Source organism: Pseudoliparis swirei, chromosome 18 (genome assembly GCF_029220125.1).
Source record: "Pseudoliparis swirei isolate HS2019 ecotype Mariana Trench chromosome 18, NWPU_hadal_v1, whole genome shotgun sequence".
NCBI lineage: Eukaryota > Metazoa > Chordata > Actinopteri > Perciformes > Liparidae > Pseudoliparis > Pseudoliparis swirei.
Genome location: NC_079405.1, coordinates 26,840,930 through 26,859,117, shown reverse-complemented (window position 1 = coordinate 26,859,117; position 18,188 = coordinate 26,840,930). Strand labels below are relative to the sequence as shown.

Genomic DNA, 18,188 nt, shown 5'->3' with positions numbered 1-18,188 from the left:
TTCTCACCACCCAAATAAATGTTTATTCATTTACATATTTATACGGTTTAAAATAAAATCGTTCTCCCTCTGGATTTCCATCACAGACTACTTAGGTCTACACAACATTTTGTGATTTGCAAGGAGATAAGAACAATACATACAATTCCCTGTACAATTTTGTTTTATATATTTCTTTTTATGCATTAAGAAATGAACAATGATGAATGTGTATAGTGCAAAAAACTTGACCATCTCCCAACAGTTGTACACGGTTTATACAATACTTTAAACATATGATATTACGCCAAAAGCAAAGTCCATACACCTGAATGATCAACTGTGGCTATCCTTCATACTGATTCTGTAAGAATATATTGTATGTTATGCATAATCCTAACATCCACTCTAAAATATAGCATGTGAGAATTAATTAAAATAAAATAGATACAAGATCGGAATTTTCTTTTGACAGTGATGAAACTAAATTGTCTGGATATTATTTTCCTGGTGAATGCATGTGTGGCCAAGAAGGTCAAATGATTTGTTTGTGAGTCCCCAAAAGTAACAGTTACAAACGGGTTTATTTCTGGTTCTTCAGCAATTCATCAATCTGGGTTTTGAACATGTTCTTCACATCTTCGAGGTCCAATCGCAGCTCCTCTGCCTCTTCAGCCTTTTCTCCATACATCTGCAGGATAGTGTTGTGCCTCTGCTCCAGTTCCTGCAATGCACAGCTGCACGCGTTAGATCTCCTTAAATCTCCTTATTATAAAAAAAGCAGTTTTTTTTTTAAATTATGACATTAAATTACTCATAAATACACTCTCTACATAGTTAATGTGGTACATGACTATTCTCTGGTGTTTAATGAAGTCTCTACAGAGGTGTGTAGAGGCCCATCTCCAGTGTTCTAATGGTACACTGTGTTATCGCCTTAGAAGACTAACGGAGGGGTAGAAAACCCTTTTATGTGAGTGCAGTTGAAAACAGTTATGCTGGTGAGAGAAGCTATAAAACTGGCCTTCCTTTGAGCGACAAGTTTGAAGAACAAGATTAATACTGACAATAAAAATCATTATTTCTAACCTCATTAATTTCTTGACTATATTTTATATTCATTTTTCAATGCATTTGATAAATAAGTGTGATTTTTCATGGAAAACACGAAGTTGTCTGACCCTAAACTTTTGACCGGTAGTGTACATAGGTGCATCTGCTTATACGGCCCTTACCATGAGTTGAACTTTCAACGTGGGGATCTCCTGCACCATCTCGTCCATCTCATCGTTCTGATTGGTGAGTCTGACCAGCTCCTCCGCCATCACGGAACGACTCCTCTCCAGACTGGAGATCTCAAACTGCAAAAACCAGAGGGCAGAAAGAAACTTCAAAGCTGCAGGTTTGTTTTTGTTTTATCAACAGGGGTTTGTACAGTCATGGAAAACCTGGAATTTCAAAATGTTTATTTCTAGGCCTTGAAAAGTCCTTGAAAAATAAATGTAATTCCAACATTTTGGAAAGATCATGGAAATGCGTTATATTCATATTAAATTTTCGCAGTTTGATTAAAAGAATAAACATTTACATCAATATTTAGTCTTTTAATCAAACCATCGTCTCATTCATTTGTCATTTAAGGTATACACCGAGATTTCACAAAATGTTTGGTCATGGAAATTTGGTTTAGTCGTGGTAAGGTCATGGAAAGGTCGTGGAAATCCACTGGTCAACATGTGTATGAACCCTGTATCAAAGTGTTACGGTTGCATTTTTTTTGGAATCATATTTAAATACTTTTTATCTAAAGAAACATTCTTGATTTGGCCAGCCCTGTGTCTGCAGACAGGCGGTGCCGACATGTAGCAGAACCACCAAACCCATACATAAATTTTTTTAAACCCGCTCTACGTGGCTTTGTTCTGAATCGCTACCTGCAGTTGTGTTATCTCCCCTTCTCGGAGCTTGAGCTGAGACTGGAGGTTCTCCAGGATGCTGGAGCCTCCGGACAGCCGGGCGGCCTCGTAGAGGTTGGTCCCGCTCATCGACATCGACATGGTCATGGTACCCAGAGAGTGGTCCGAATAGTCATCCTGTGTGAAACAAATAGAAGTGCAGAGCCGGTCAGGCGACACATCCAAAGCAAGCAAAGACCGACTAATCGTACATTTTTCACAGCAATTGTTTCCCCCACTGTCTGAAATCCAGGGGCATTTAAAAAGAAATTGGGGGCAAAACTTGTGAAATAACATTTAACCTTTGTTCAAAAATAATAAATATACTTATTTAGGCTTTCAGTATATGAGCAATTGTCATAAAAATGGCAATAATAAGACTTTTATGCAGCAGTTTACAGATTAAAAGTGTTTTTTTTAGATTTATTTGAACAAAAAAACAGAAAACATTAATCAGACAATCATATTCAAGTTTATTCTTATTTCTTCGTGGTTATTTATTGTTATTAAATCTTTTTTTACCATTAACAATAACATATTTCTTAGTTTTTTTATAATTTAAAATGTGAGTACCTACCTAGTACAGTCGATACAGATAGGACAGACACGGCAAAGAACAATAATAAAACCCTATTAAGTTATCAAAATTATGGGGTCATTTGTTGCCCCTCTCCTAGTGACATCAGGGGCAAAATTATATTTACATTCTTTGCCCTTTGTCCTTGTGTTTTTCCGACGCTGGTTGTACCTGTGAGAGAAGAGAGGTGTGCAGACCAGCATTGTCTGCCCCACTGATGGAGCTCGAGCGGGACAGCGATGGTGTGGAGGAGGCTGGAGGCTCCCCGACAGAGCGGGTCATGGTCCTCCGCTCCTAGTGAAAAAAACACACCACCACTTTTAGAGTTAAGACATCTTAACTGTCGAATTTGAGAAATTCTGATGAGATGAAACGGACTAAACATTGATAATCGCAAAAAAATCGTCCTCGACCTTTTCCTTGAGTGCCTCGTGTGCCAGGTAGCATTTCTTCTTCTCTTGCTCCACCTTCATCTTCACCATCTCTAATTGATTGTTTAGCAGCAGCTGGTGGAAGAAGCGAGAGAGAGAAAAGAACGATGCCCGTGAGGAGAGTTGTTTCTTCGAGGTGGAAACGACACGCGGGAGAGGGAGCATTAAAAAATAGAAAAAAGGTACCTTTTCCTTCTTGGCCTCTTCTAGCAAGCGGACGTGTTCTCCTCGCAGATTCTCCAAATCAACGTGCTCCCTGCATTGAGATAACGAGCAATAAGTCACCTCAATTGGCTGCAACGCGGACACAAAGCCGGTGGAATAGCCCCTGTGACATGCCGGGAAATGAAATGAGCATAAAAGTGTGCAATGTAATGACAATCCTCAATGAGCTTCTCCACTGAAAACAGGAGCTCTACTGTTCCCCAAGCAGCCACAAGCCGGAGACAATATTAGCTTAAATATGTCGTATTTTCAGACAAACATAATTTACATCTTTCAGTTAGGGCTAAGAATGCTCCGAGGTATCCGGGGGTCAGATTTAGTATCTTCAGCTCTGTAATGAAATGCGTAAACCATTACACCGCTGGCATTATGATGGATTTTCCCCCCCAACAGTCCCGCAAGTTTTGTTCTACCCAGAAAAAACTACGCCAGTTAATATTCACAGATATATGCATCTGTAATAAATCCAACCACAAGTTAGATAATCAGGAGAGAAATGAACAGACAACGGGAGGTAAAACGTGAATCCAGCGTGACATTCACCGTCTAATGTTTTATAATAATTTTGAGAGAAATACAACTAACTTCAGATGAGACAAAAAACATCTGGAGTCAGCTATAAGAGGATTTATTGATTATTGGCTCCTTTCTTTTGTCCTGCAACACAACGCTGTGCAATATAAATACACAATGCACCGTGCAATAAAAAATGCTTTCTGTCAGTACACAAATATGTGTAGTTATATTATATTAAGTGGAATTTGTTTTACCTTTTTTTATTTTACTTCATTAATATTCTTTGCTGTTTATTACTATCTCTTTTTTGCACTTTTCTGCACGCTGCTGTAATCCTGTTACTCCTTGCTGCGAGACTAATAAAGAATTATCTTATCTTAACACACTTTCTTTTTGGTCTAGAGGTTAAGATATCATTTATGTCATAATTCAAATTACTCAACCATGCATTTCGCTTATCTATCCAACGCCACACATTCCAAAGGCATGAATAAATGTCCCGATAAGAAACCAGAATATGTAGAGAACAGAACTGGAACTGTCTGGATGCGACCGTATCAATTCACAGTCGGCTTGAGTTTTAAAAGTTGGGATTTGTTACCTGCTGCTCTCGTCCTCGAGTTTCTCTCGCTTGCTCTTCTCAGCATCCACCTGAGCCAGGAGTCGGGCCTTCTCCTGGCGCAACAGGGAGTTCTGGGCCTCGAGAGAGACCAGCTGGGACTTGATGGACAGGAGGTCTTCGGTGGCCGATCGCTCCTTCTCCACGGCGACCGCCAGCTGCGCCTGGGCATCGGCTGTTTAAAAGAAAAGAGACCCCCAAACAAAAGATGTTACGCTTTTTGCAACACTGGATTTTGCCGTTTCTCACACACACACACAACTCCTCTCACCCAGCCTGTCTGAAATGTTCTCCTCCAGTTTCTCCCAGGATGCCGTCTGTCCGCCCATTGAGGCCTGCAAGTTCTCAATCTGTCGCAGTAGGGGTCGTGTTGCCGCGGTAACGCTCTGACTGAGCTCCTGGTTCCTCGTATCCGCCTCCTGAAGCCTCTGTGGAAGATGAAAAGACGAAACAATACGGTGTGCATTCATTTTAACAAAAGGGAACCAGCTCGGTGGGACATCTTCTAAGCAGCATATTACGTTACCTGCTGCAGCTCCTTGATCTCCTCCCTCAAATAATCCTCTTTTCTTGCTTGCTGTTGCTCAGCCCTCTGCAGGGCCACCCTCAGGTCAGCCACCTGTGCACGACAGGGAACAACAGTTCAGAAAGGATGTTCTGTTCAACTTTGCAGTTTTTCAAATGCATGTCAAATACAGAGAATAAGGAACAGTTATTCAGGCTTACTTTCCTCTACGTAAAGTGTCACAAAATACCACCTCAGCATTCTTTATTGACCTTGGTAACTGAGAATTTCTATCTGGCTTGAGTAGCATTTTCTACAAAATCATCTAGAACATGCTGTAGACGTTCATTAGAAGTCCCAATGCAATTTGGGGAATTAAACAGATGCAGGGGAACAACGTCTGGGTTCAGTGAAGGAATCACACACACCGCCAACCATGTGTGTGTGTGTGTGATTAATCATAACAGGCACATGTTTGGTTATGGGCCGCAGCATCTCCTCTCCGACAGGAAATGAAATAACAACCGACTTGTGGTTTATTGAGGCTGCACCGGAGCCTACTGTCGTGTAGAAGTAACGAATGAACACATCTCAGGTGTGCTGGGTTGCCAGCAGGTTCCGAGGAGCCTTCGACGCTTCATTGACATGCATCGCCCGTGTTACCTGATTGGCCAGCGCCTCTTGTTGCAGCCGCGCCTCCTCCTGGGCCTTCTCCAGAGCCACGCTCAGCTGCTCCTTGGCCTGCGTTTGCCGGCTCAGGGACGCCTCCTCCGCCTCGCTCGTCCTGCTGACGTGAGCCTTGTGAAGCACCGCCAGCTCCCTGACAACAGAGGCATCGGGAGCAGACCGTCAACACCACAACCTGATATATAACTGCCGTCCCTATTTGTGAGAACAGTGGGGCGTTTGTTGTCGTTTGCCTCTAATTCCGCACACTGGAGCTGTAATGAAACAATGACGATGGGGTTTATCTTTTTAAAGTGTACCTTTACTCTCTGAGCCCCTGGAAACCTGGGGGACTATGTATAAAACAGGGTTCTTACACATTTTGACCAATGGATTTCCAGGACCTTTCCATGACTTTAAACCAAATTTCCATGACCAAACTGAAACCTCGGTATAAACATGAAAACTGAAAAGTTTGCATATTGAGAGCTATCGCTGGCTTATATTTTGAGCGTCTTTCTTTAAAAAAGATATTAATTATTTCAAACTCGACGTGAATGAACATGTGATTTTAACAAATTTCCATGACTTTTCCAAAACTTTTATGATTTAAGTTTGTTCCATGACTTTTCCAGGCCTGGAAATGACCATTTTAAAATTCCATGACTTCTCCAGGTTTTCCATGACTGTACGAACCCTGATAAAAGTAGTTACAACTCCTCATACAACCAACTCACAATAAACATGTCCCTTTAAAAATACTTAGTCTGCACCGTTTCCTCTGGCAACCATGAAATAATACAATGAGACGTGAAGTGCAATATAACTTCTGGCGTGTGAGACGACGTTGACAGCAAGAGCTCTCGTTGTCGGTAGAGGGGCGTGTCAGTGTTTACTTGTAGGAGCTGTCCAGAGCAGCCTGGACGCTCCTGTTCTTCTCCTGCAGCTCCTCGGAGTCTGTCTGCAGCCGGCTCAGCTCCTTCTCCTGCCGCTCCACCACCGCGTTCAGCTTCTTGATGTTCTCCCGGTGCTGTTTCTCCACCTCTTCTTTCCCATCTAGAATCTGAAACACACACACAGAGAAAACACTTGACTTGCAGCCATGAGTATACTACATTTGGTTGTTTCGGCGAATCAAAACGTAGCGTGAGACTTTGGGGGAAAATAAGTATTGTTTTACTAAAAGGTAGATGCTGGAAGATAAAATGATGACGTTAGGCGATAATTCAAAGTATCATAACACCATTAAACTTCATTTGCATTTCTTCAAGCCCCACACAAAACTTTCAGAAGCGTTGCAAATAAATGTCATTTTGCAAGCTAGACACTGATAGCGTTTTTTCTCATCAAAATCCAAAAACAAATCAAAGACTTGAACAGCTAAAATAATATATAAAATAATATAATTGCTCCTACAAAACAAAACCCCAAATGGTGAACCTCACCTCCTCCAATTGGATCAAAGTAACTGAACATGCAGAACAATGCAAACTCAAACTGTTCAGTGTAAATATGTATTCTGGAGTACACCTTGATTTGATTATTTAATTTTCTTTATTACTTTTTAACTTAAGATTTTACCTTTAAAAATCGATTTTAAACGATCTCAATGAGAAAGTATGTGTTATAGCAAGCATATGAACAAAAGTCAATTTAATATCAAACTTTAAATTTAGTTCGAACAACACTAAATTGAAAAATATAGATAATCAAAATTAATAGACTGATCAGGACCACTTCTTCACACATCAGCGAAATGTCACAATGGCAGGGAAAGCATTAATTATATTGTGAAACTAAAAAGTGACCTGCTGCAGCTGCTGCAGCTCCTCCTCCTGCTCCTTGATTCTCCTCTGTTGCCGGGCGACCCTCGTGTCGCTCTCCTTCTCCTTCACGCGCAGCTTCTTGATGATGTTGCCGTGCTGCAGCTGCTGCTTTGACAACTTTTCGCCTGACAAAAAAGTAAATTCAAAATAAACACAGGTGCCGAGACGACACCCACCTGAGGCAACATTTCAGTAACGAGCCGTTCTTTCCTCGACCGTCCGCACTCGACTGCTTCAAGACTGACTTCAGCATCATTTCTTCCCCGATAAATGATTTTCTATAACAGGGTTCTTACACATTTTGACCAATGGATTTCCATGACATTTCCATGAGTTTAAACCAAATTTCCATGACCAAACTGAAATATCGGTATAAACATGAAAACTGTAGAAAAGTTTGCGTATTGAGAGCTATCGCTGGCTTATATTTTGAGCGTCTTTCTTTAAAAAATATATTAATTATTTCAAACTCGGCGTAAATGAACATGTGATTTTAACACATTTCCATGACTTTTCCGATTTAAGTTTTTCCCATGACTTTTCCAGGCCTGGAAATGAGCATTTTAAAATTCCATGACTTTTCCAGGTTTTCCATGACCGTACGAACCCTGCTATAAAGTTTCCATTCACTCATAACCCCAGTCCAATAATTACAGATATGTCTTTTAGGGCTTTGTGGTGTCCCACTGTAACTTTCTCTGAAGATGGATATAGTAAAAGCAGCGCTGGTACTATCGCATCATGCACCGCCTGTCTGGAGTGGTATGATGTGGGTTGGTGGAAGGGAGAACTTATAGACTGTTACATCATTTAGTCTTACCTTCTTCCAGCAGGCCTTTGATCTGCTCTTCCTTCTCTCTGATGATCTCCAGCGTATCACTGGAGTGAAGTCTCGTCGAAAGCTCTTCTTGCAGGCCTTTTATTTCCTGTTAGCACAGAGAAATGTCACATATCATAATACAAATGGGTTAGTTGTAGAACCGAATAGAGCCTTTTGGAGCTTTGGAGAACTACCTCCATGTAGCTCTGAAGGAGTAGAAGGAGAGTGAATTACCTTCTTGGCGATGTCTCGTTCTTTGCATGCCAGCTGAGCCTTCCTCTCTGCATCCGCTATGCGCTGCGTGAACTCATCCTTGAGGGACTGGACAGCGGAGCTCTCCTCTTTCAGGCTGATCACTTCACTAGAGGATGAACAGACTCATTAGGAGGAAGAGCTCATTGTCAAGAGCTACACGGCCTCAAAGCCAAGGCGGATTGAAAAGGCAGTCGATTATTTAAAGCGACAACCACTGTGGCTTCGTGAAAACATCACTTGAAATGTTCAGCATTCTCGTTTAAGTGTAGTCACAATAATTACATACATAAAGAGCATTTAAAAACATGGTTGTAGCTTAATACACAAGTTAAAAGAGTCATGGAAACAACACAATATGGTGGCACTATATATTGTGTGATAGGAGAGAACATTAACCCTCTGGTAAATACAGCTTTTTTGTCACCATTATTTACAGTGCCCAATGCGCGTGTGTGTGTATGTGTGTGTGTGTGCGGTATACTTACTCTTTGAGATTGTCACACTTCTCCTCCAGTCTGGCTTTGTCTTTGCTGACCGCCAGCAGCTGAGACTCTCTTTTCTCAAGGCGGCCTGACAGCTCGTCAATGACCTGCAACACGTGCACAACTTTATTATTGTGTATTAAAAACAGCAGTTACACAGAAGAGCCTGCAAATATAAATGTCCCTCATAAGGAGGTCTTGCTTAAATATACTGTGACATAACACAAATTCTGGGCCCAATGGGAGAAATACCCGATGCTTTTCAACCAAAGAAATCGGACAATATATTGGAAGATATTTTAAATACACGAGTGTTCAATTGGCAAAATGGCGATTAAAGCTATTAAATGGGTGAAACAAAGTCAACCAGCGTAAGTTTATATTGACCATGTTCCATGCAGCTATGTGGACTTTGTAAACATACATAAACATGAACAGATCTCTACAATATACACTGTCAGCTACCATGCAAGACATTTATGATTGCGCTACCTTTCGAAGCTCCAGAATCTGAACCGTGGAGACGCTCTTCATCTCTTCTGTGATTGGCGGAGAGATCCGCTCCTCGGCAAAGGAGGCGGGCCCAGAGAGCGTGACGTGAGCCTCAGATTCCCGTTCCGTCAACTCCTCCGGCGGCTCGCTGTTGACGGGCGTCGCGCTCCGTCCGCTCTCCTCCATCTCATCCGGCGACTGCTCCCTCGTGGTTTCAGTGAAGCCCTCTTCTTCTTCTTCTTCTTCCTCCTCCTCCTCGCCTTCATTCTCCACCACGCCATCCTCCTGCTTCTGGCAGACCGCTGAAGGAGGCGGTCCCGCAGTGACAGACGCGAGCGTCCGACTGCCGGGGACGTCGTCGTCCGAGTTCACCTCACTGACGCTCCGGCTGTCCAGCGACTGCACGCTGAACGAGTCGATGCGTTCGAACGCGTCCGAAGACGAGCCGCAGCTCTCCGTGAGCTTGGAATAGTCGTCCAGACGGGGGAAATCTTCGCAGGTGGAGGCGGTGAGAAGCTGGAAGGAGCCCTGCATGAGGTGGAGGCCAGCCTTGCCCTCCCCCGTTTCTTGCCTGGAGCTGGCGGAGCTCTCGCTCAACACGGACTCGTGGTCGAGCACTTCGATGTCACTCGTGGTGGAGGTTCCCGAGGAGGAAGCGCTGACCGGCGGAGAGGGGGTATCGCTTTGGCGGTCCTCCCCCTTTGAGTCTTTCGGCTCGACGAGGACTTCCCGAGAGGGCGGGGAGGGCGAAGGATCGCGAGGTGCGGCGCTCTCGGGTTCAGGAGCGACAGCGGCGGGTTCTGGCGGTGAATCCGCGGGATCCGGCTCAATCTGCCGGTCTGACGGAGTCTGCGAGGGCTCCGCGTTTGCGTCGGCAGAGCCAGCGTCTGGGGTTTCACAGCTCTCGTCGCTGTCGGGGTCGCCGGGAGGAGATGGGAAAAACGGCTGCAGGAGGACAGCGTCTAAATTGGGCGACTCGGGCTGCCTCTCAGCGACCGTCTGATTCCCGAGACCCTCGTCAGCAGGCGCCGGCATCGGAGCCTCCGCTTCTTCGCCGGTGTCCTTCCCCTTCTCCCGAGGCGTCCTCTGAGACTTAGCAGGGGGCACGGACACCACCTGGGCGTCGGCGACACCTTGCACGTCTCCGGGAGGCAGAAAGCCGGTGAAAAAGTTCTCGGATTCGTCCACGACCGTGCGGGTGACGGGCGTGGTGATGGCCTCGGAGGATGGAGGAGGCGAGGCGGTCTTCTCCTCAGGGGGCGCTTCCCACTGCGTCATTCCCCATCCTCCGCTCAGAGACAGCTTCCCAGGTATTGTGACGTCTGACAGGAAAACAAAGAACATTGCACCACCAAGTTGTAGCACTAATCCGGCATTTGCATATGACAACATTAGCTTGTTATCTTCCCCCCCACCACCTCATATTTGACCGTACTTACCGTCGAAGGGCAGTACAACGGTGTTACCCCACTGGTCCTCTTCTTTGATGTCCAGAACTCGGTCGATTGACTTCTGAGCTGTGGTTAAAGCTTGTTTGGCGAAGCTGGACAGAGACGCGTTGAACCAACTCATGTTGGGCTCGTGAGGCTAACGCAGCTAAGCTAGCTCTCGCAGAGTTGTCAAACGGATGTTACGCGGGAATTTAACGTCACCACGCAAAGTCACCGACACCGTCTTCATATGTTTTCCCCCTCTCAACCTCAACAGTACTTATATTAAAGGTCGTGGTGCCCAGGAACGCGTTGTTGACAGCCAGCTACGCGCTGTTGACAGCTAGCTGTAGCGTCACTGTGAAGAAGGGACGGCATCGAGTGGTCCGGACACCGCTCGCGCACTCGCCGGTTGGCGTTCAGTACCGAGTCATTTCTCGCGTAGACGTACAGGTATCTCTTAACACCGCATCCAGAACTCCACGGCGGTCAAACGCGAACCGACCCGGGCTTCTTTCGGCTCCCTCTGCTCCGCCGTCATGGTTTGTTTTGGTCGCCCCATTAGCCTGCCGCTCGCTACTTCCTGTTGTTTCCACGTAGCACGATGACGTCACGGCCCCCGTCTGCCTGCTGCTCCGACTCCGCATGAGACGTTCAGGTGCTTCTTTTTTTCATTGTTACCCTAACATTGAAAATGCGGAAGGTTATGTTTTGATCGCCGCGTATTTATTTGTATGCGTGTTATTCGCATAACTCAAAAAGTATTGAACCGAATCGCGTGAAATTTGGTGTGATGATTGGTTATTATCCGGGGACCATTTGATTAGATTTTGGGATCGATCGGGTCAAAGGTCAAGGTCATGAAAAAGGTCATAATCTTCTTGAATCACATGGAATTTGGTGGGATGATTGGTTATTATCCGGGGACCATTTGATTAGATTTTGGGATCGATCGAGTCAAAGGTCACGGTCATGAAAAGGTCAAAATCTTCTTGAATCGCATGAAATTTGGTGGGATGTTTGGTTATTATCCGGGGACCATTTATGATTAGATTTTGGGATCAATCGGGTCAAAGGTCAAGGTCATGGAAAGGTCAACATCTTCTTTTTACCATAGCATGGTCAATTTGTATCCAATTGGCATGCAACTAATGCCAACATGTTCATAATTCAATGCCCAATATTGTGATATACGAAGGTATGCGCTCTACCGAGTGCCCGTTCTAGTTTGATTTGAAATTATAAGGTATGAGGATGTGCGCATGAATGCAACACGCGCGTGCGCATGTCTCAGCCTTGCTTATTTGTGAGGAGACATCCGTGAAAAGAAACATGATGGATTGATGCAAACGAAATCTCAATTACATATGCCAATATTGAGTGCATAAGAAAGAAAATAGCAACTTTGTAAGAAAATCTCTTCTTTTTTTTTTATTCCAGTTCACACATTATTATTGTCTGCCAATTTCCACTTCAGTGGTTACTGCAACAACAACAAAACTGTGCGGGGATAAATAAATATTCAAAAATTTACACAATAATATTTACCAAAGTAACCATTTTGTGTCTCTTTGCTTGCACGCAGAAATCCTCAACATTAGCAGATAATGTATCGCCAAAAGAAAAGTCGTGGTATGAACTATGGTTTTGGCTTTTCAGTGCAAAACATTAGTCAATAAGTACATTAAAATAATGAAATTACACTAATTTACACTGTGACTTAACACACTGTAAACAGTTCCAGTTTGCAGGCCAATTTAAATATGCTGCATTCAGAGTTGACCTAGAAACAAGAATGAAATCAACTGATTGTGAGAGTGCTTGAGTTCATCTTATGAGGTAAAGCAGAGTCTGAACAACATGGTTTGGGGTGTGGTGGCATCAGCTACTGCTAGCTCTTGTCCGTCACTCAGGCCCAGCTCTGAAAAAAGAAAACATGCTGTGAGTTAGCATATTCCCCGTGCACTCATCTCACCAACACAGAGTGGAGGCAATGACATTTGGAGGAAACACATTCAGGAAAAAAAGCAACTCACCCGTCAGGGTTTTGGACAGATTTGGCCGTGTCCTCTGTTCAATTGAAGCTACAGACTGCAAGATAAAAAATACCAAATGAATGTAGACTCAAACCAAAATGGGCATGATTGCCTAATAATAATAATAAAAACAGAAAATGGTGTGGGACCAGAGGTTAATTACCTGTAAATATAATGTTTTGTTCTTTCCTTCCACTGTTGCGGTTATAGCAGGTGATTTCATTTGTCTGGAAAAAAACAGTATAATTTGGTTGTTGAAGGTCACGTGTAATCTAACAGCAAGCAAATATAACCAAAAGGAGAAGTGGAGTAGGGTGGGGCACGGTGCAGTAATAAGTAATACATCATCATCAGGCAGCTAAACCTACAGGGAGGCACTCTCAGTCAGGTGGTCCAACATCTCCTGGAGTTTGGAAGAAGGGGAAAGGTGCAAGTCCAGAGGTACTTGGCTGCAGGCCGAACAGTTTTCCTGCATCAGAGGTGAACGTTAAACGTGTGTTTAAAATTCATCACTGAAGCACTTATGAGCGGCCCGGATGAAATTCAGGGACAAACCTTCCGCTCTGCCTCAAAGGTGTAGGTGTACAGGCCGTCGACGTCGTTGAAGACCATGTAGTTGTTGAGAGGTATGTAGGCACTGCAGAGGCACACAGTAAATCACATGAGAAACGATGAAATGGTTTAGACAGATGTTCACTTTGCGCGTACGGCCGCCGAAGCCGAACCTGCGAACTCACCTGGATGCTATTTTGAAGACCTCTGTTGCGCAAGCAGCTGCATAAAAGAAATAAGGAAAATAAACAGTTACATCCGGGTACGCCGTTCTGTTTACAGAAAGATGTTATACTTGTAACGGCTTGGAAATGATTAACTCTTTAACAGGCAGGGTGGACAATCTTTGATCCACAGCTGTCTAACGCACGGTCACATGGAGTCAAGCTACTCACCAGCTATCACAGCATTTGTCGACGCTACAGCAGGAATGATCCTCTTTACAACACCTGCAACATTAAATTAGAGTAGAGAGAATATAAATGTTGTGTACTGCTAGAAATGGACAATTTAAAGACATAAATGTATATTTGCTGATTGGAGCAAATGTCAAGAAGAGAAATGTTGCCGTTTTCTGCCGTTTAGCATTCGCAGTGTGTTGTTGTTGATGGATGGATGTGCATTGTGCGCTCACCCTGGGTTAGTCTGTATGTGACCCCTGTGATGTTGACGTCTGCGGCCCTCTCCAGGGATCTCTGGTACACCCACTGGATGTGCTCTGGGTCGTCCCCATCCAGGACCACGCCATCTAAATCCACATACACACAAACCAGAAGTTTAAAAAAAGGTCTTAAGAGTCAGGAGTCGGGTTTGTTGAGCCTCTTTGTGATCATTCTAAACATTACAAAAGACCGGTGAACAGAAATGATAACTGCGGTGTGATTCATACCTCCAAAGGGCATCTCTTTGGGCCACAGCAGCATCCGGACATACTCGATGCAATGCTCTGGCAAACGAGGCATGGAGGCTATCGTACACATGGGGAAGTTGATCTACAAAAACAGGTTTATTTTTAATAACAACAAACTAAACAGGAGAAACAGAAATTTAGTTTGACCGCTATGGGGTGTTATTTTTATGTTTAAAAAAATAAAATAATGCTACCTCACCTGAGGTGGGTAAAGCGCAAGGGTACAGTCGATGCAGGCGGTCATGCCCGGGAGGATGACTCGAGCGTTGCCTTTAAATCCTTCCGTCCCACCATCAATTAAAGGAATGATGGAACTTGGGTCTAAGACACCATCCTCAAACACCAGCAAAGACAGCTGCGGAGGACACGTGTTCATTTTAGCACATTTTACAGCTTTATCATTTTAAATTCAGGTATTTATGCATAGAATATTTTGTAGAAGAAAGAAAAAAAAAGCATTTGGCCAAAGTACTGAGGCTGCGGCTAATAGAGCAATAACTTACCAGCATACCATTCATCCACCTCCTGGCAACTACAGAGTCCAGTCCACAGACAATTATATGGAATTCTAGATGAAGGAAAGAAAGATAAATCAATTATAATATAATGTCCGATACGGTACCGACAAAGTGTAATAACATTGTATGATGCATAGCCAAATTGCATTGTAGCACTGAAAAATGAAATGCGGTTTCATTTTAAATAATCTTATCAGTGGCTATATGAGCGGTAAGAAGTGTTTTAGAAAGGGAACCAATGGTCACCAAAATAACAAGCAAGTTGTAATTAAAATCTAATTTTTTTTGCTCTTGTTAAATGCTAGAATTGATATTTAGTCCGTGTCTTTTGGTCATATGTCATTCTATTTTTGTGAAAGGTATTGTAAGTGCATCAATCTGAGCTTTAAAACAACGGAATTGTTACACCCTCTCCAACCCCACATTCAAAAAGTTGCAACTAAAACTTCTTAATGATACTTACGCCTGTAGAATGTCTCATCTATGTCTTGAATTTTCTTAAAATGTCTGCACAAAGCATTAAGGAGAAGTTTAGTTTGGACCACTTGCTATGTCTAATCTACAAAATCTGGAATTCGTGACTTTCTGTCATGAAGATTAACTGTTTTCAACATTTTCAACATTTTAATCTTGTGGATTGTGGTTTAAACTTTTTAAACACATTTCTATCAAGCATCTAAATACTTGTTATAGTTGTTCAGTCAAAAGGATACGGGACTACACAGCATCCAGGTATGCGGTTGTTGATGAAATCAGCTGCCACGTTCGCCTTGGGTCGACCGACATCGGTCAGCCTGGTCGACATCACACACGCGCACATTAAAAAAAACATATCTAATCGATTCAAACATTACACAAAACGGTAATAAATTGACATTTCATTTTCATGTAATGTTTCTGACCTGAAGAGAAACTGCCGATTGAGGTTTGAGAGATCAATGGTGTCCATGTCAACGACGTGAATGTTTCGAAAACCTGACAAAGCCTGAGCCCCAACCGGAAAAGAAAAACAGAAAAAGTGTTGGCCATTTATTTAAGCAGAAATCATAACTTCCAAATATTTCTAAAAATATAATAATAGTGATCATACCAGGTCTTTCAGTAGCTCACATCCCAGACCACCAGCACCAATGACAAGGATTTTGCAGGTTTCGAGCATGAACTGCAATAACTGTGGCGAGAAGCGATAAAGACATTATATATCAAACGCAAGATGACAAAAGATTGCATGTTTCCGATCCGGGATATTGTTACCTCTGTGCTGGGTTCAAAGTCAGGATGCGTGAAGGGCCCCGACCTTTCCAGAAACTTTTTGATATGGTTCCACCGACCGTCCCACTCACAGGTGCGTCCACTGCCTCCATCGACCACCATCCTGCAGACAACAATACAAGTACATTTAGGACGTATCATCTGCAGTATTTTATTGGTATTTGTCATGCATATAAATAGCATTGTTGCATTTTGATATTACACACAAGCTTCTACATCTACTGGGCTCATGAACACAAAATAAATAAACAATCAATCTTGCAATCCTCCATCAGCTTCATTGAGTACTATGTTAACATCCACTTGTGTTTTAATGTCTGTCCTTCTAACGTGTTATTTTACAGTTTCATTAACTTTATATTAACTTTAATCATATTGCATATCTCTGACATGTGGGCGTTTCTGACCCTCTGCCCTTTTCCGGGTTACGTCTCCCGGCTGGACATTTCCCGACAGCTAGGCTAGGTGAATAGCTTGCATGTCGACGGTAAGAAGGTAGTTAAAAACCTTTCACTTTACACGCAGGTGAACAACGCCAGCCATGTTTTACCGTACAGTCGTGTTAGCTACTCACGAGCGACCGCTCGGTATTCTGGACCCTAGCCTAGAGTCGCCATTAAATGTCAGATATTAGCTTCTTCAGATAGCTGACGGTAACCTTCCCCCTGTCTGGTAATCTCAAACCTTCCGCCAGTTCTACCAAATTCATCACTAACTTCTCAGTCAGCTCCACTACTCTCCTTCTTTTCTTCTCCCTAAAAAGAGAGAATAAAAGAAGGTTCATTCATGCCGTGCTTTCGGAAGGTTAATGAGATTTGAAAGCATCTTTCGGGCAGTTAATGACTGTTCCTTGCTTGTTTTCTTCGGCAGCTACTTACGGCTCATCCGCGTCCGCCATGTTTGGCCACTTATGCGCCTTCGAAGGCCGACGTCGACCGTAGTAAATATAAAACCTCGCGGGCAATAATAACAACAATTGTCCCAAAGACTAATGAAGATTTGCTAGTAGTTTTTATATGAGCCCTATATATCTATTAGGTTGTGTAGCGAGGCACAGCAGATGATAAAAATACATAATCTAACAGCATTAGCTATGTAGTTTTCGCTGAATATCATATTTCCGATAGTTGTGAAAGCAGCATTGTCAACAAACCGAATCAAAGACGGTAGATACACCTCAGATCCAGCAGGGGGCAGCATTTACCTTTTATTTTCGTATGGCACATAGATAGACGGTTCATCCGCCAGCGCAGACCTACTGTAGATGATATCAAACTGTATTTATGTCACAAATGTTTATAGTTAACGTGTATTCAGCACATATCTCTAAATGTTGGCAGGTTTGCATGAAAAAGCTGCAATTTGTAGACATGTAGGACATTGGAGAAGTGGGTTTATTACGAGCCAAGCCATGTTAAATAATTGACTCTACTCATAATTACTTGATAATTGCTCTGCTCTGTATTGTTCAACCCTATAACTTAGGCAATTACCTATAAAACCATTTAACAGTCAAAGAGGGACAGGAAGAAAGCAATGGCCCTTTTGAGTTAAATAAACCTGTTTCAAGAGCATAATCAAATTGTTATGGATTCAAACTTAGCTGGATCAATAATTTAATCTTTCAATTCATTTACAGCACTTATTGTGTTGTTATTATTTCATTAACTTGCAACAAACAACTGAACAAAAGCACTTTGTGAAAGTGCATAAACATTAACTTGGTCACAGATTTATTGCTTTGGGTTGCCTCATTGTAAATGGATGCATGAGGCACTTAGCATGAATAAGACATGAAATGGAGATTCTGTTATTAAGTTTAATGACTTTACTAGTGAGGGCATCTCCCTCACGTATCTGATTTACGGTGTCCACATTGTGCTAATGAATCTCGGTGTTTAATCTCTCATTATAGAATGATTAATAAACCGTGGACGAGCTTTGCATTTTAAGAGACATGCCTGTGGGCTCATGGACATAATTAATCCATCTGTCTGCAACCCCTCTGATAATATAGGAAATGCAGTAGATACCTTTTTCAGAGGTCATCAAATAACTGCCTAATGTACGCATCCATTGCATGGTGGTGCTCTCGAATTATTTGGGATACTGTGTGTGTGTA

General features: G+C 43.0%; 2 protein-coding genes across 6 annotated transcripts; both read right to left on the bottom strand.

Annotated features, from left to right (window-relative positions):
* Positions 1–239: 239 nt before the first annotated feature.
* Positions 240–12,102, bottom strand: tmf1 (TATA element modulatory factor 1). The gene is made up of 17 exons (XM_056436786.1): positions 10,788–12,102; positions 9,349–10,670; positions 8,860–8,963; positions 8,354–8,480; positions 8,120–8,225; positions 7,282–7,424; positions 6,370–6,536; positions 5,471–5,627; positions 4,829–4,921; positions 4,574–4,730; positions 4,285–4,477; positions 3,129–3,198; positions 2,925–3,017; positions 2,683–2,805; positions 1,914–2,072; positions 1,215–1,340; positions 240–703 (listed from the first exon to the last, which is right to left on the bottom strand). The coding sequence occupies exons 1-17, from the start codon at positions 10,918–10,920 to the stop codon at positions 563–565; spliced, it is 3,414 nt and encodes a 1,137-aa protein (XP_056292761.1). The 5' UTR covers positions 10,921–12,102; the 3' UTR covers positions 240–562.
* An 80-nt stretch (positions 12,103–12,182) lies between these two features.
* Positions 12,183–16,964, bottom strand: uba3 (ubiquitin-like modifier activating enzyme 3). 5 transcript variants are annotated; one of them, XM_056436790.1, is made up of 18 exons: positions 16,945–16,964; positions 16,783–16,821; positions 16,049–16,169; positions 15,885–15,965; positions 15,697–15,779; positions 15,508–15,588; positions 15,258–15,301; positions 14,780–14,844; positions 14,476–14,631; positions 14,256–14,358; positions 14,001–14,114; positions 13,762–13,815; positions 13,552–13,588; positions 13,370–13,451; positions 13,183–13,283; positions 12,978–13,041; positions 12,815–12,869; positions 12,517–12,699 (listed from the first exon to the last, which is right to left on the bottom strand). In XM_056436790.1, exons 1-18 carry the CDS (start codon positions 16,962–16,964, stop codon positions 12,611–12,613), a joined length of 1,389 nt encoding a protein of 462 aa, XP_056292765.1. In that variant the 3' UTR covers positions 12,517–12,610. The 5 variants fall into 5 exon arrangements, with proteins under 5 accessions (XP_056292766.1, XP_056292768.1, XP_056292763.1 ...); XM_056436791.1 differs by lacking the exon at positions 16,783–16,821 and having other exon boundaries at positions 12,183–12,699; XM_056436793.1 differs by lacking the exon at positions 16,945–16,964 and having other exon boundaries at positions 12,183–12,699; positions 16,432–16,872.
* Between the last annotated feature and the right edge of the window lie 1,224 nt (positions 16,965–18,188).

Coding starts and splice junctions, on each gene's coding strand:
- uba3 (XM_056436788.1), bottom strand. CDS start 16,249: ATGCTATTTATATGCATGACAAATACCAATAAAATACTGCAGATGATA. Junction 15,589..15,696: donor AATCGGCAGTTTCTCTTCAG/GTCAGAAACATT, acceptor GATGTCGACCAG/GCTGACCGATGTCGGTCGAC. Junction 14,632..14,779: donor GGTGGATGAATGGTATGCTG/GTAAGTTATTGC, acceptor TGTCCTCCGCAG/CTGTCTTTGCTGGTGTTTGA.
- tmf1 (XM_056436786.1), bottom strand. CDS start 10,920: ATGAGTTGGTTCAACGCGTCTCTGTCCAGCTTCGCCAAACAAGCTTTA. Junction 10,671..10,787: donor CGTTGTACTGCCCTTCGACG/GTAAGTACGGTC, acceptor TTTTCCTGTCAG/ACGTCACAATACCTGGGAAG. Junction 2,073..2,682: donor ACACCTCTCTTCTCTCACAG/GTACAACCAGCG, acceptor TGTTTCACACAG/GATGACTATTCGGACCACTC.